Genomic DNA, 14,490 nt, shown 5'->3' with positions numbered 1-14,490 from the left:
TGAAACCTGTCATTAGGCAGGGACAGTGAATCAGTCACTTCTATCAGAAGACGCTTCCATGCCAGTGTCAGCTGAGATGTGCATACGGTCACAAAGGGAGCAGGACTTAGGCGGCTCTCAGCTGCAAATCCTTGGTAGCCACCACTGCACTGGGCCTGGAAAGCATTGCACTCGGTCCCCAGGGGGCTGGATGCATCTAGACTCACTTTTCCTCCTCTCCACCCACATGTATGGAGAGAAGCATTAGGATTACAGGACTTGGTCCTGATAGTACTGCCACATGCCAATCCATTCCATAAAGCTCTGCAAGACTGCTCAGGGAGAGGGGCTGCTGCTTGGCTGCGTGGCAAGACTTTAGGATGGGGCCCTGCCATCCATGCAGTCATGCCATATGAGCCATAGTCCAGGCAATGATTGGGAGCCACAGGCCAAGTTTGTAACTGTCTGAAAATTTGAGAGTGAAAGCTACTATATTATGTGGTCCATATAACACAATGACAGACCTTACTTCGACCTAGATGAGCTCAGTGTAGTTAGTGACTTCCAGACATTGCATCCTGAAGCTTGCCTCTGGAGTAGCTTAGCACCACCGGAAAGCCTCACACCAGAGCTAATGTTGGCTATCCCATGACATGAAAACCAACCACACTAGTATGTTATGCTTATTGTGCCTTTGGAAATGCTGTACCTGAGATGTCACAGTAGATGGTCCTATGATAGACTTTGGCTTCTCGGGGCTTAAAGATCACATTAATTTCAGCTGTAGAATTTGGCCAAACATCTCCCTCCTAAAACAAAAAAGAATAGCGCAGTTTCAACTACAGATACACAAGTTAAAAAAGAAAAAAAAAGGAAAAACTGAAGGCATGAAGCCATTTGGATTTACTAAAAAACATACTGTAAATATAACTTCCTTATTAAGAGCACTTCATGTTACAGGTTTCTACCAACAAATAACAAGGATAGCATGAATATTATATCCCGATACTACTACCTGATTAAGCATACTAGAGAAATTTAAGAGACTGACCTTGTAAACCATAGAGAGACAAAGTGGGTGAGGTAATATATTTTATTGGACCAACTTCTATCAGTGAGAGACAAGCTTTCAAGCTTACACAAAGTTCATCTTCAGGTTTGGGAAACTTAATCAGAGTGTCACAGCTAAAAACAAGGTGGAACAAATTGTTTAGCATAAGTAGTTAATACATGTTTCAAGGAACCATTCAAGGTAAAGTGACCTGTTAACATGAAAGAAAGTGGGGGGGAGCAGTTGGTTGGGGTTACAGATTGTTGTAATAGACAGTGTCTCTATTCAGTCCATGATTTTTAGTGTCTAGCAAAGTTATGAATAAAAGAGCTCTGAGTAAGCTCGAAAGCTTGTCTCTTTCACCAACAGAACTTTGTCCAATAAAAGATATTACCTCGCCCACCTTGTCTTTAGGATGACCAGACAGCAAATGTGAAAAATCGGGAAGGGGTGGGGGGGGTAATAGGAGCCTATATAAGAAACAGACCCAAAAATCGGGAATGTCCCTATAAAATTGGGACATCTGGTCACCCTACTTGTCTCTAATATCCTGGGACCGACACGGGTACAACAATACTGCATACTACTTGCAAACCATAAAGCATCTCATTTCATTATAGAGCCATTGGGCCCAATTTTGATCTCACCCTGATTCAACAACTTCCAAGGAGTTATCATGGATTTACACAAGTTTAACTAAAAGTCAAATCTGTCCCAATGGCTCTAAACAAAACAAAACCCAGCCCAAGTTGTCTGAGGCTTTAATCTAGCAGAAGAAGAGGTAAACTGAAACACAAATGATAGTTTTCCCTGGCTTAGTTAAAACAAGTCTGTAATAATTATTCAGTGCTCTTTGTTCTACTATTCCTCCAGTTAAATATAACTAACTCTATCACTTCACATCCTGGCAGTCTATTCCCAGAGCAGGTGTATGGACACATGCAGTATGCAGCTAATTTTGTTTGCCACACTATCTACTGTATGAGGTTTAATGTACATCTTAACAGCTCTCTGACTTTGTACATTTCTCTTTAAAAGGACTATGTCAGGGCTGACTCAGTGGCTAAGCAGTAAGGTCTGACTCTCCATCCTGGTTGTCGTGATCCTCAGAGCAGAGAGCTGCAGAGCCCACCAATTCTGTCCCTCAAAGGCAAAGAGTGCTTGTCTACATGAACACTTAGTTCATGGCAAGCTGGAGTGTAAAACTCCCTCACACCAGCCATTACACTAAGATGAGAAAATCACCTTAACCTCTGGCTAGAAGGACAGTGATTATGATGGAGGTATTAGAAAAGATGGGGATGTAAAGCAGAGGAAAACAGGATGCCTGTAGGCTTACAACTGGAACACCGATGTTGCCACTGGAAAGAGGAAAGCGAATGACAACTGAAAACTGTTACCCTGAGGAATCCATGGTATTTTCTTCATTAGCGTTTGTAAGGCCTCCCGTACAAGACAGAAAACTGGTGATGGTGCGTGTCAGTGTGGGTCTATGTGTGCCAAGGATTATGGACAGTTATGTCAGGGCCTAGGGCCTTCTCAGTGGGGTTGTCAGGGTTCAGCAGACTTCGGGCTTCACAAAGCCAGTTACAACACAATTGGAGATGTCAAACAAGATTTCCTCTAGATGGCTGGAAGGGTTAACTTGCAGCAAAATCTCCCCAATCACCAGGAATCATCACCATAACGTCAGCCCAGTGAGTCCAAAGCAAGCTAAATTCTGTGTCTGTTAACATCTGTGCTATTCAGCCCAGGAGCAAGAGTCCTCTCAGGCCAGGGTCCAGGCAGTGTGCTTTCCCCCCTGAACCCAGGGCCTCTGCCATAGCCCAAACACTACTCCTTTGTGAGTCCCAGCTCTCAGCCTCACCTTTCAGCCATGGCAACTTGCTTCAGGGCAGGTATTTCTCCCCCCTCCCCCCCCGTTCAGGGGAGTGAAGGTGGCGATATGTTCACCACAGCACAGCAGGCTTTAAAAACATCAGAAAAGGAGCTGTGTCAAGGAAACTCAGTTCCTTAGACCTACACAGCAGTAAATGCAAAAATTCCAATGGAATGCTTCCCAGAGCTCATCAAAATCTGATCATTCCATCATCATAAATGGATATTGTCCAGTTATGATCACTCTTGCATTGATTTCACTGGGGTTATTTACACTTTGGTGAAATCCAAATCAGGCTTGGGACATTTAGGGCTCGATCCTGCTTCCATTCAAAGCAATGGAAAATCTCCCTGTAACTATAATGGTGCAGGCTCAGGCTCTCGGACTGACTGCACAACAAAGTGCCTTTTACTGTTGCTTTAGTGTGGATTGCGAGCCAGTCGAGCTCAATGGTCTGTTCAGACATCTTGGCCCTAAAACCCACTCTCCTCAAGCTGGCTTGCTCATTACTCAAAGGCTGACAGGTGTCATGGAAGAAAGCGCAATGAAACTCATAAGCAAAAACAAACGCATACAGAAGAGAGAGAGAATTTAAACATACAGGTGCCCTTGCTAACAACAGTGTGGTTTTCTAGCTGAGTGGGTTTGGCTGACTTTGGGATTTGATGAAATCCAAGGCCAGCACATCTGTGACACAGTTATGACTGACACTACGCTCTTACCCTGCTGTTTCCGAGCTCAGTAATGGGACTGATAGGGAGACAGACATAACAGGACACATAAATCTAGGTTTGGGAGGCTGAGTCAAGAGCCAGGGATAGACGTGGTAAATAGGCCAGAGTCAGCAGGTGCTCTCAGGCCACACCAATTTAGTCTTGTCATTAGTGCCCCCCAAAACAAATAGCAGTTCTTCTCCACTGGTAACAGATTTGGATTTAAAGTGACTGGCCTGTGGATTGTGAATGGTTATTTACCACCTAAATTAAGGCAATCAAGGTAAGGAGAGGTAAGCTATGGTGCCATGTGAGATTCATACTCTGGGCACTTGAATCTTTAGCACAACCTGGACACTAACGCTGCTGGCTGTGAATAAAGACACACTGCATTTTGTTGAAAGGAGGAACTAGGAAAAAGGGCTACATTAAAAAACAGCTGCTTCCATCAGAGCTTTTCAGAGCACTTCACAAACTCTAACAAATGTCGCTTCACAATCCTGCTGTGAGGAAAACATGGTTTTCTTCCTGTTTTCTGCTATAGGGAAACTGAGACACAGAGCGGTTCTTGCCCAAGATCAAACAGCACGTCAGCATCAGAGCTGGGAATCTCTCTGTCTATCCTATGGTACTTCTTTGGCCCCATTACCCTAGTATATGAGCACCTCCCAATCTTTCCTGGATTTATCCTCAGAACCCCCATTTGCTGGGGCTCTTGAGGCACAGAAAAACGAAGGGCCAGATTTTTAAAGATACTCAGGGCTAGTCTACACGGGCAGCGCTAAAGCGCCGTTGCAGCCGTGCTTTAACGTGGCTTGTGTAGTCATGGCAGAGCGCTGGGAGAGAGCTCCCCCTGCGCTCTAAAAAACCCACCTCCACGAGGGGCGCGGCTCCCAGCGCTGGGGCCCTGACTACACTGCCCTTTACAGTGCTGACACTTGCTGCGCTCAGGGGTGTTTTTTCACTCACCCCTCTGAGCGAGAGAGTTGCAGCGCTGTAAATTGCCAGTGTAGACAAGCCCTTAGGCATCGACATCCCATTCAGGAAGTTAGACACCTAAATGTTGTTATGACCTGGGCTAAACCTTGTTACGGGTTGAGTTAAAACCCCATTGAGGTTGATAGATGTGAATTCACCCTTCAATTAACACAACTGTAAGCGTAAGCCACCCCCAAAGACAACAGAGCTGTATGAACTTGCCCAGGAGCTTTTGACTGAGCTTTGTTTTGGGTAGGAGTATGTGTGTGAGAGAAGAGAGATTACACAAAAACTGAGGACAAGAACACACAGAGAGAGAAAGAGGCAAGAAAGCAAATGTGACTCTGGAGAAAGCAAGAGAGAACTTTTGGGTCTCATGTTTGCTAAAGAGACTTGAGGGCTGTAAGCTAACGAATCTGCTCCTTTTATTCAGTGGCTTCTGAGTTCAGAGACACATAACTTTGTACATTCGTTGTAAATAAACAACATTGCATCAAATAGCATACCAGACTCCATCAATTTATGCTCCCAGCTGGAATATTCCCAGGGCCCCAAACCTTGACTAGCAGTTGATCAAAAAGGGGCAATACCTTTAAAATATGATTATGACTTCCCCTCGGTGACTTCCCAAAGGGTCACACAGGGAGCCAATGGAACCCAGGGGTCCTGGCCTGTAGCCCAATTAAACCAGATTCCCTCCTTGCTCTAGAAACAGATGGTAAACTGTTACTCCAGAATTTGACATTCTTTAGTGTACCCCAGAATTTGACAGTATTACAGTCAGCAATTTTATATGTTAAGCCACTGCCAGCTGAAAACCACACATCACATAGCTAGGAAAATCTTAGGCCTCAGAGGCAAGGCCAAATAACTGCATGTTTGCAGTTTTGTTAGCAGAATGGGAAGTTGGGACAAGAAGTGAAAGTTCCATGAAAATAGAAGGATTGTTTGGACAATGACCTTGGTTTTAGGTGTCTCTAATATGTAAGTTTTATTGTTGTTATGACGAGAAATGCTTTGCTGATAAGGAGAATAATGAATTGTTATTGGCAATTGCTAGGAAAATTGTTAGCCTATTAGAGGCTATTATGAATCATGTGCTTTGTTAGGAGAAAAATTATAAAAAGTTTAGTTAGAAAGTGTGCTTTGAAGTAGTTCGAGGAAGCTTTCCTTTGGGCAAGGATTTGACACCTACGTTCCCCAGCAGTCAGATGGAAGGAGGGCCCCCCCTGAAGCCTGGCCACTGATCCCTCAGAACCATTTCAGACTTTGCTGGTGCCAATCATTTATTAGATGGATGAGCTGTGCACCCGTTGATTTATTCCTCACACCGCCTGGAGAAAAACAGTTAAGTTGCCACTGCTTTGGGTTCTGAAAGCCCTGGGTAACAACACCAACTATCTGAATGGTGGGGAGATAGGGTGAGTTCCAGAGGCTGAGTGGACAGAGAGCCTGCTGGATTTTCTGAACATAGACTGGACCTGGCTAGGAGGAAAGGTGAAGGAAGACGGTGGGGCCACATGGCTCAATTTGCTGGGAATCTCCCGGTATTGCATTCATTTCCAGGTACCCCGGCCAACTGCGGTGATTTTTGTTTTGGCCTGCAGTGATGGAAAAGCAGACACAGGAGAGAAATATGTAGAAAAGGGAGGGGGTGGACATGGGAGAAAGTGAACTTATCACCTGACACTCCCAAAGAAAATATTTGCTTAAGAGTGAAGGTTGAAAGTGTTGTGACATTGCACTCCATATGTTTATGGAAATATGCTTATAAGTGTGAATATGATGTAACTGGAATATGCTTCATGCAAAAGGTCTCTTGTAAGGTATCATTACAATGATTATGATCTACTGAGTGTGGTCATCCCATTTGTTCACAGGTACGAGTTCTAGGTCTGGCATTAGGGGAATAAGACATCAACTTGATTGCCAATGTAAACATGTTAAGTGGAAGCCATTAAGGCTGCTTCAGAATCAACGACCTGCAAATGGGTTTGTTTAGCTGCCAGCCTGCCTGTGGACCTGTCCTCCAGCTCCTGAGTAATGAAGAAGGAGGTCTTACAGTGACGTGTGATCATGTCACCTGAACTGGAAACCATCTTTAACCTGGTGCTTTTCCATTTAGAACGAGGGGTGGGAACCCAGATTGAGACAAAGGATTCATGCCTTAGGTCAAAGATATATAAGGGGGTGGAACAGAACAAAGGCGGCTGCCAGTCATGACAAATACCCTAGTTACCACCTGAGCTGGAATTAACAAGAACTGTACCAGGGGAAAGGACTGGGCCCAGATAGGAAGAAGTCTAGTATGTGAAATAAGCTTACTGGAACATCTCTAAGGGTGAGATTTACCTGTATTCAGTTTCTTAATGTAATAGGCTTACACTTGTATGTTTTAGAGTAACAGCTGTGTTAGTCTGTATTCGCAAAAAGAAAAGGAGTACTTGTGGCACCTTAGAGACTAATCAATTTATTTGAGCATGAGCTTTCATGAGCTACAGTGAGCTATAGCTCACGAAAGCTCATGCTCAAATAAATTGGTTAGTCTCTAAGGTGTCACAAGTACTCCTTTTCTTTTTACTTGTATGTTTTGTTTTATTTTGCTTGGTAACAAACTTTGTTCTGTCCATTATTACTTGGAACCACTTAAATCCTACTTTTTATATTTAATAAAATCACTTTTGTTCATTAATTAACCCAGAGTTAGTGACCAATACCTGGGGGAGCAAACAGCTGTGCATATCTCTCTATCAGTGTTAAAGAGGGCAGACAATTTATGAGTTTACCCTGTATAAGCTTTAGACAGAGTAAAATGGATTTATTTGGGGTTTGGATTCCATTGGGAACAGGGTGTCTGGGTGCTGGAGATAGGTGACCTGCTGAGCAGTTTTTGGTTAAAATCTGCAGCTTTGGGGGCGTGGACCAGACCTGGGTCTGTGTTTGCAGCTGGCTAGCATGTCTGGCTCAACAAGGCAAGGTTCAGGAGTCCCAAGATGGCACGGAAAACTGGCTCAGAGGTAATTTCAGCACATCAGGTGACAGTCCCAAGGGGGTCTCTGTGACTGAACCCATCACAAGTGTATTGAAGGGAGTCTGGCTAACACTCTCAAACAGTGCAGTGCTTCCTTTACAGAAATGCCACACCTAGTAAAAACCCAAACTTTCAAATGCCTGGAGACAACCAGCTGGCTCCCCATTGCCATGTAATCCTTCGTCACTCACTGTCATAAATATAAAGGGAAGGGTAAACCCCTTTAAAATCCCTCCTGGCCAGAGGAAAAATCCTCTCACCTGTAAAGGGTTAAGAAGCTAAAGGTAACCTCGCTGGCACCTGACCAAAATGACCAATGAGGAGACAAGATACTTTCAAAAGCTGGGAGGAGGGAGAGAAACAAAGGGTCTGGGTCTGTCTGTATGCTGCTTTTGCTGGGATCAGAACAGGAATGGAGTCTTAGAACTTTTAGTAAGTAATCTAGCTAGGTATGTGTTCGATTATGATTTCTTTAAATGGCTGAGAAAAGAGCTGTGCTGAATAGAATGACTATTCTTGTCTGTGTGTCTTTTTTGTAACCTAAGGTTTTGCCTAGAGGGATTCTCTATGTTTTGAATCTAATTACCCTGTGAGGTATCTACCATCCTGATTTTACAGAGGTGATTCCTTTACTTCTATTCAAAGTCTTCTTGTAAGAAAACTGAATGCTTTTTCATTGTTCTCAGATCCAAGGGTTTGGGTCTGTGGTCACCTATGCAAATTGGTGAGGATTTTTACCAAACCTTCCCCAGGAAGTGGGGTGCAAGGGTTGGGAGGATTTGGGGGGGAAAGACGTGTCCAAACTACGTTTTCCCAGTTAAAGTCTGGTGGTGGCAGTGGAAATTCCAAGGGCAAAGAGTAAAATTAATTTGTACCTTGGGGAAGTTTTAACCTAAGGTGGTAAAAGGAAGCTTAGGAGGCTTTCATGCAGGTCCCCACATCTGTACCCTAGAGTTCAGAGTGGGGAAGGAACCTTGACACTCACTATCACCCCACCAAAATGTAACATCAAGGCTGTTGCTCTCCAGTATGCTGGGTTTCGCTGCTCTGTTTACATCCCCTTGATGATCCCTGACATCCTTGGTAGTTTGTACCGTCTACAGCTTGTCCTGCCTTCCAAATGCCTTATGTATAAACTGGAATGGATCCCAACCCCCAGCAATGCAAGACCCCACTCCTTTCCTTTCATATGCAACTGCCCTCTGCGGCCTTCCCAATGGCCGATTTGTAATCCAGATTATCAATGCCTGTCTTCTTAGCTTTATCTACAAGATTTCTATGTGACATTTTATCAAACGCTTTATCAAATGGTGATGTCTGTTTTTCCTTTACCTATTTCATCAGCCTTTCACAAAAGTCAATCAGATTTAGCTGACAAGATTTAGCCTTCTATAAACCAAAGCTGATGTCTGCCTGGCAATTCATTTCCATCTAAACCACCCTACCATGTTATCCCTAATGATTGATTTAACTATATTACTTGGAACAGAGATCAAATCAACTAATCTGCAGTTACTAGCATCACACCTGCTGCTCTTTTTTAAAAACTAGCTTTACATCAGCCTCCCTAAATGCTCTTTGTTCTCTGCCTTTGCTCTATGACAACTTCAATATCCATGAGTTTGAGTCTGAAAGTGCCACCCCCTCACTCCTGTAATACCCTTGGGTGACTCCCATCTGCTTGTGGTCTGTGTCATGGTGCAGTGATGGGGCAGTTCCTCTGGATTTCTAATGCCATCTGCTCTAATTCTGTTCACCACAGGTTTCCTTCTGCTGTGAATAGACTTGCAAAGCATAGGCTGCATGGATTGAATTGGAGTTGCACCAGGGGTGGACTTGGCCCTATGCATTTAGCTCCTCTTTTATTTCCTTTGTCCCCCCACTTCCTCCATTATGGCATCTATACCAATCTCCAATAGATCCACAGCATTTTGTAAGAGTTTGTACTGAACTTCATGCAGCTGGGCAAAAACAGCACTGGGTCGTCCTAAGCCAGACAATTGGAGGAAATATTCTGATTCAGGTGGAGCACCAAGGACAGTTTTAGGCAGGGAATATCTGTCCAGTGTACTGGATAGTAAAGAATGTTATATGGCTTCTCATTCAGTCCAGCTAGCTCAAGGTAACCTTTCAAGGAAGCTTTCAGAGTGCATGCTCCAAAAAAAAGAGATGGACCTGCCATGTATCTGGCTAGGAAGTTATTACATTTCCTTTTGGATGCAGGCCTTGACACTGTTATCCATGCTTTTGTTATCTCAGGATTAGACCATTGGAATGTGCTGTACCTGGGGCTGCACCTGAAAGCTATTTGGAGACTGATACTGCTGTAGAAATGCATAGGCGTGCTTATTTGGCAGAGCATTGTGTTAGAAGGATATGACACCAATGATCAGGATCTGCTCTGGCTGGCTGTTAGTCTCCAGGTGGAGTTTTAGATGCTGGTTTGTAAAGCCACAGGAGAACAGGAACTACTGCTTAAAAGACTATGCTTCACTACATACCGTTTGAGACTAGCTGGTACAGGTATATGTGTTTTTAGATGAGGATAGGTTAGCTTGGGCAGCCAAGTCCTCTATAGGACGATACTTGAATCAACATGTGGAATGCTACGGGCGACACCTACTCCTAAAGAAATAACAGATACAAAACTGCAAGCATGATATTTTAGTGTATATGGCTTAATGGCAGTCAGAGACAAGATACAACTGCCACATGGTATACAATGCAAAGAGGTATTGTATCAAGATACAGCACAAAAGGAGTAACAAGTGTAACCCACAAGTGTAACCCACACACCTTCTGGGTGTGGTGTCCTGTCCCCTCTAGTAGCACTGAGATCACTTAGAGAGAGTTAATGAGTCTGCTCTACAGCTTTAGCTAATAGCTATATGGCTTTTAGCTCATGCAGTAGAGGCTTATGTATTTAGCTCCAGAGGTCCCACATTCAATCCTGCCTGCTGACAACCGGGGTCTGCTGGTGTTACACATGTGGTGTTACCTGGCTTTGTTACATATGTTGTAAAGCAGTGCAATACAGGCATTCTAAGCAATGTGCAGCACATATAGCACTCTACAAGTCCAAAGCACTCTATGGATGTTACGGGCCACATATCTAAAAGTGGTTGTTACCTTTGAGTGCCTACCCTCAGACATCTAGGGCCTGATTTTCAGAGATCCTGAGCACCTAGAACTCTCAAAAAAAGCCAGTGACTCCCACCAGCTCTGACAATAATAATGAAAGGCCATTGTGTAAAGTTGGCCCTCACTGATTTAGCTTCACACAGCCCGCATGGGAGGTAGATAGAGCATGGCTAATATCATTTATAGAAGGGTGAAACTGATGCAGAGAGGTGAAGTCATGTGTCCAAAGCCACACAGAAAATAAGTAATAGAGCTGGGAATGGAGCTCGAGGAGGAGCTATTGACTGCAAAGCACATCCCTTCAGACCCATCATAAAAAAAGGAGTACAAAAACCCAACACCTGTCCTGTGTTTTTCCCACAAGTAACTGAAGCCTCATTGAAAACACAGTGGGGTTGTTGGATGGACGCTATCACTCACAATAGGGGTGACTCCTCCCGGCAGAGACTTGATCGGAAAAGGCCTCTTCTTCTAGTGAGTGCCACTAACCAAGCCTCTCAGCTCTCCAGCTGATTTGGAGAGCCTCTGGAATACTAACAATTCCTATACACACTTGCCTCTCCTTGCCTTGCTGTACTACAAAAATGGCAGCACTGTCACAACCTGGAAAGGCAGATTTCCAGAGGATCAGCATTAATCAGGAAGGCAATGACAAGATAGTGGTGACTTGTCAAGGACAGTGCAATGGTAGAAAATCCCTGTCCTCCTTGGTTTCCATTTCCAAGGAGTCAGCTCCCTCGTGCTCCCAATGTGACTCACAGCTAATGGCACCGTATGCTGGAAAAAAAAATCTGCAGCAAAAAGGGAGATCAATGTCTTTGGTAGCCACCTGGGCTTCTACCACAGCTGTTGCTGCTGACATATCACGTCTATTTGCAGAAATAAATTAAACCAAATGCGAGATGCAGTCAGAAAGTCAGAGTTGCGTAACAGTTTGTTTTCCACAGGCTTGAAAGGCTGCTCAAAATGTTTATTATTCACATGATAATTAAGACATTATTGATCTTTTTTTCCTTTTTATTGTCAGTCAAGTTAACTCTGTATCCATCAACATTTCTATGGCCATTTCTCTAAACACAACAACACCGGCAAATAAGGGCAGAGGGGCTGACCTAATCTAATGAACCACACACACAGCTTCAGCAGATGCCTTTACAGCCAAATCCATATCTACCTTTAGGAAGAGGCTATATTTAGTCAAGATCTGGATGCTTTCCTCAATGCAAAGCCTAAACCCAATAGCACTAGAACCAATAAGGAGAGAGATGCAGAAGTGGGATTTTAAATGACAACGAGTCAGAAAAACAAAGACAGAGGATGAGAGTGCAAAAGCGTTGGGAGTAGATGAGCAAAATCGTGATATTTTGAAATGGTAACAAGAAACAATCGGAGAAAACGGGAAGGTGCAAAGTAAGAAGGGAATTAAAAATGGCAGTACCTGTTTGTACAATAGAGCTGCTGCAAATCATTTAGCTACAGTATCATCAGTGGACTTGTGCCTTAGTGAGTAGGATGCTACTTTTATGACTACACTTAATGGCAGTGTGTAGAGGACAGAGCAGGAGTGGGAGCTGCCAGAGCCTTTCCCTGCTGCCTCCCCATGCCAGAGCCTTTCACTTCAGCAGGGGAAAGCTCCAGCAGTGGGGAGGCACTGAGCCATTACACTGCTAAAAAATAGTGGTAGACATGAGAGACACTGCTTGGGCATGCAGACAGCCCATGAAGGGTATATACACTGGGGGTTCAGGAATGCAGGGCTCTCTACTCTTCTCTACTCATCTAAGCCATGCCTCACCGTCTACACTACTATTTATACAGTGCATTGTCCCTGAAAAAGCACAAGAACAAATCCGCACAGACACACCTCTAGAGCCCCGACCAGGGGTATTCTATCTGCTACGCAATATCCATAAACCTGGAAATCCTGGACGCCCCATCATCTCAGGCATTGGCACCCTGACAGCAGGATTGTCTGGCTATGTAGACTCCCTCCTCAGGCCCTACGCTACCAGCACTCCCAGCTACCTTCGAGACACCACTGACTTCCTGAGGAAACTACAATCCATCGGTGATCTTCCAGAAAACACCATCCTAGCCACTATGGATGTAGAAGCCCTCTACACCAACATTTCACACAAAGATGGACTACAAGCCATAAGGAACAGTATCCCTCATAATGTCACGAGAAACCTGCTGGCTGAACTTTGTGACTTTGTCCTCACCCATAACTATTTCCCATTTGGGGACAATGTATACCTTCAAATCAGCGGCACTGTTATGGGTACCCGCATGGCCCCACAGTATGCCAACATTTTTACAGCTGACTTAGAACAACGCTTCCTCAGCTCTCGTCCCCTAATGCCCCTACTCTACTTGCTCTACATTGATGACATCTTCATCATTTGGACCCATGGGAAAGAAACCCTTGAGGAATTCCACTGTGATTTCAACAATTTCCATCCCACCACCAACCTCAGCCTGGACCAGTCCACACGAGATCCACTTCCTGGACACTACGGTGCTAAAAAATGATGGTCACATAAACACCACCCTATATCGGAAACCTACTGACCGCTATTCCTACCTACATGCCTCCAGCTTTCATCCAAACCACACCACACGATCCATTGTCTACAGCCAAGTTCTACGATACAACTGCATTTGCTCCAATCCCTCAGACAGAGATAAACACTTACAAGATCTCTATCAAGCGTTCTTACAACTACAATACCCACCTGCTGAAGTGAAGAAACAGATTGACAGAGCCAGAAGAGTACCCAGAAGTTACCTACTACAGGACAGGCCCAACAAAGAAAATAACAGAATGCCACTAGCCATCACCTTCAGCCCCCAACTAAAACCTCTCCAACGCATCTTCAAGGATCTACAACCTATCCTGAAGGACGACCCATCACTCTCACAGATCTTGGGAGACAGGCCAGTCCTTGCTTACAGACAGCCCCCCAACCTGAAGCAAATATTCACCAGCAACCACACACCACACAACAAAACCACTAACCCAGGAACCTATCCTTGCAACAAAGCCCGTTGCCAATTTTGTCCACATATCTATTCAGGGGACACCATCATAGGGCCTAATCACATCAGCCACACTATCAGAGGCTCATTCACCTGCACATCTACCAATGTGATATATGCCATCATGTGCCAGCAACGCCCCTCTGCCATGTACATTGGCCAAACTGGACAGTCTCTACGTAAAAGAATAAATGGAAACAAATCAGACGTCAAGAATTATAACATTCAAAAACCAGTCGGAGAACACTTCAGGCTCTTTGGTCACTCGATTACAGACCTAAAAGTGGTAATTCTTCAGCAAAAAAACTTCAGAAACAGACTCCAAGGAGAGACTGCTGAATTGGAATTAATTTGCAAACTAGATACAATTAACTTTGGCTTGAATAAAGACTGGGAGTGGATGTGTCATTACACAAAGTAAAACTATTTCCCCCTGTTTATTCCCCCCCCAGCCCCCAACTGTTCCTCAGACGTTCTTGTCAACTGCTGGAAATGGCCCACCTTGATTATCACTACAAAAAGTCCCGTACCCCCACCCCCTGCTCTCCTGCCGGTAATAGCTCACCTTACCTGATCACTCTGGTTACAGTGTGTATGGTAACACCCATTGTTTCATGTTCTCTGTGTATATAAATCTCCCCACTGTATTTTCCACTACATGCATCCGATGAAGTGAGCT

The 14,490-nt window shown here is 44.3% G+C and overlaps 1 protein-coding gene across 1 annotated transcript in view; it reads right to left on the bottom strand.

Moving 5' to 3' along the window:
- Nucleotides 1-14,490, bottom strand: part of HYDIN (HYDIN axonemal central pair apparatus protein) — a 427,037-nt gene that overhangs the window by 279,822 nt on the left and 132,725 nt on the right. Inside the window, exon 10 of the mRNA XM_073307159.1 lies at nucleotides 689-788. Coding sequence (XP_073163260.1) covers nucleotides 689-788 — 100 coding nt within the window. The remainder of the gene's footprint in view (nucleotides 1-688; nucleotides 789-14,490) is intronic.

Source organism: Lepidochelys kempii, chromosome 12, assembly GCF_965140265.1.
Source record: "Lepidochelys kempii isolate rLepKem1 chromosome 12, rLepKem1.hap2, whole genome shotgun sequence".
NCBI classification, from domain to species: domain Eukaryota; kingdom Metazoa; phylum Chordata; order Testudines; family Cheloniidae; genus Lepidochelys; species Lepidochelys kempii.
This window is presented reverse-complemented; position numbering and strand designations above follow the sequence as displayed.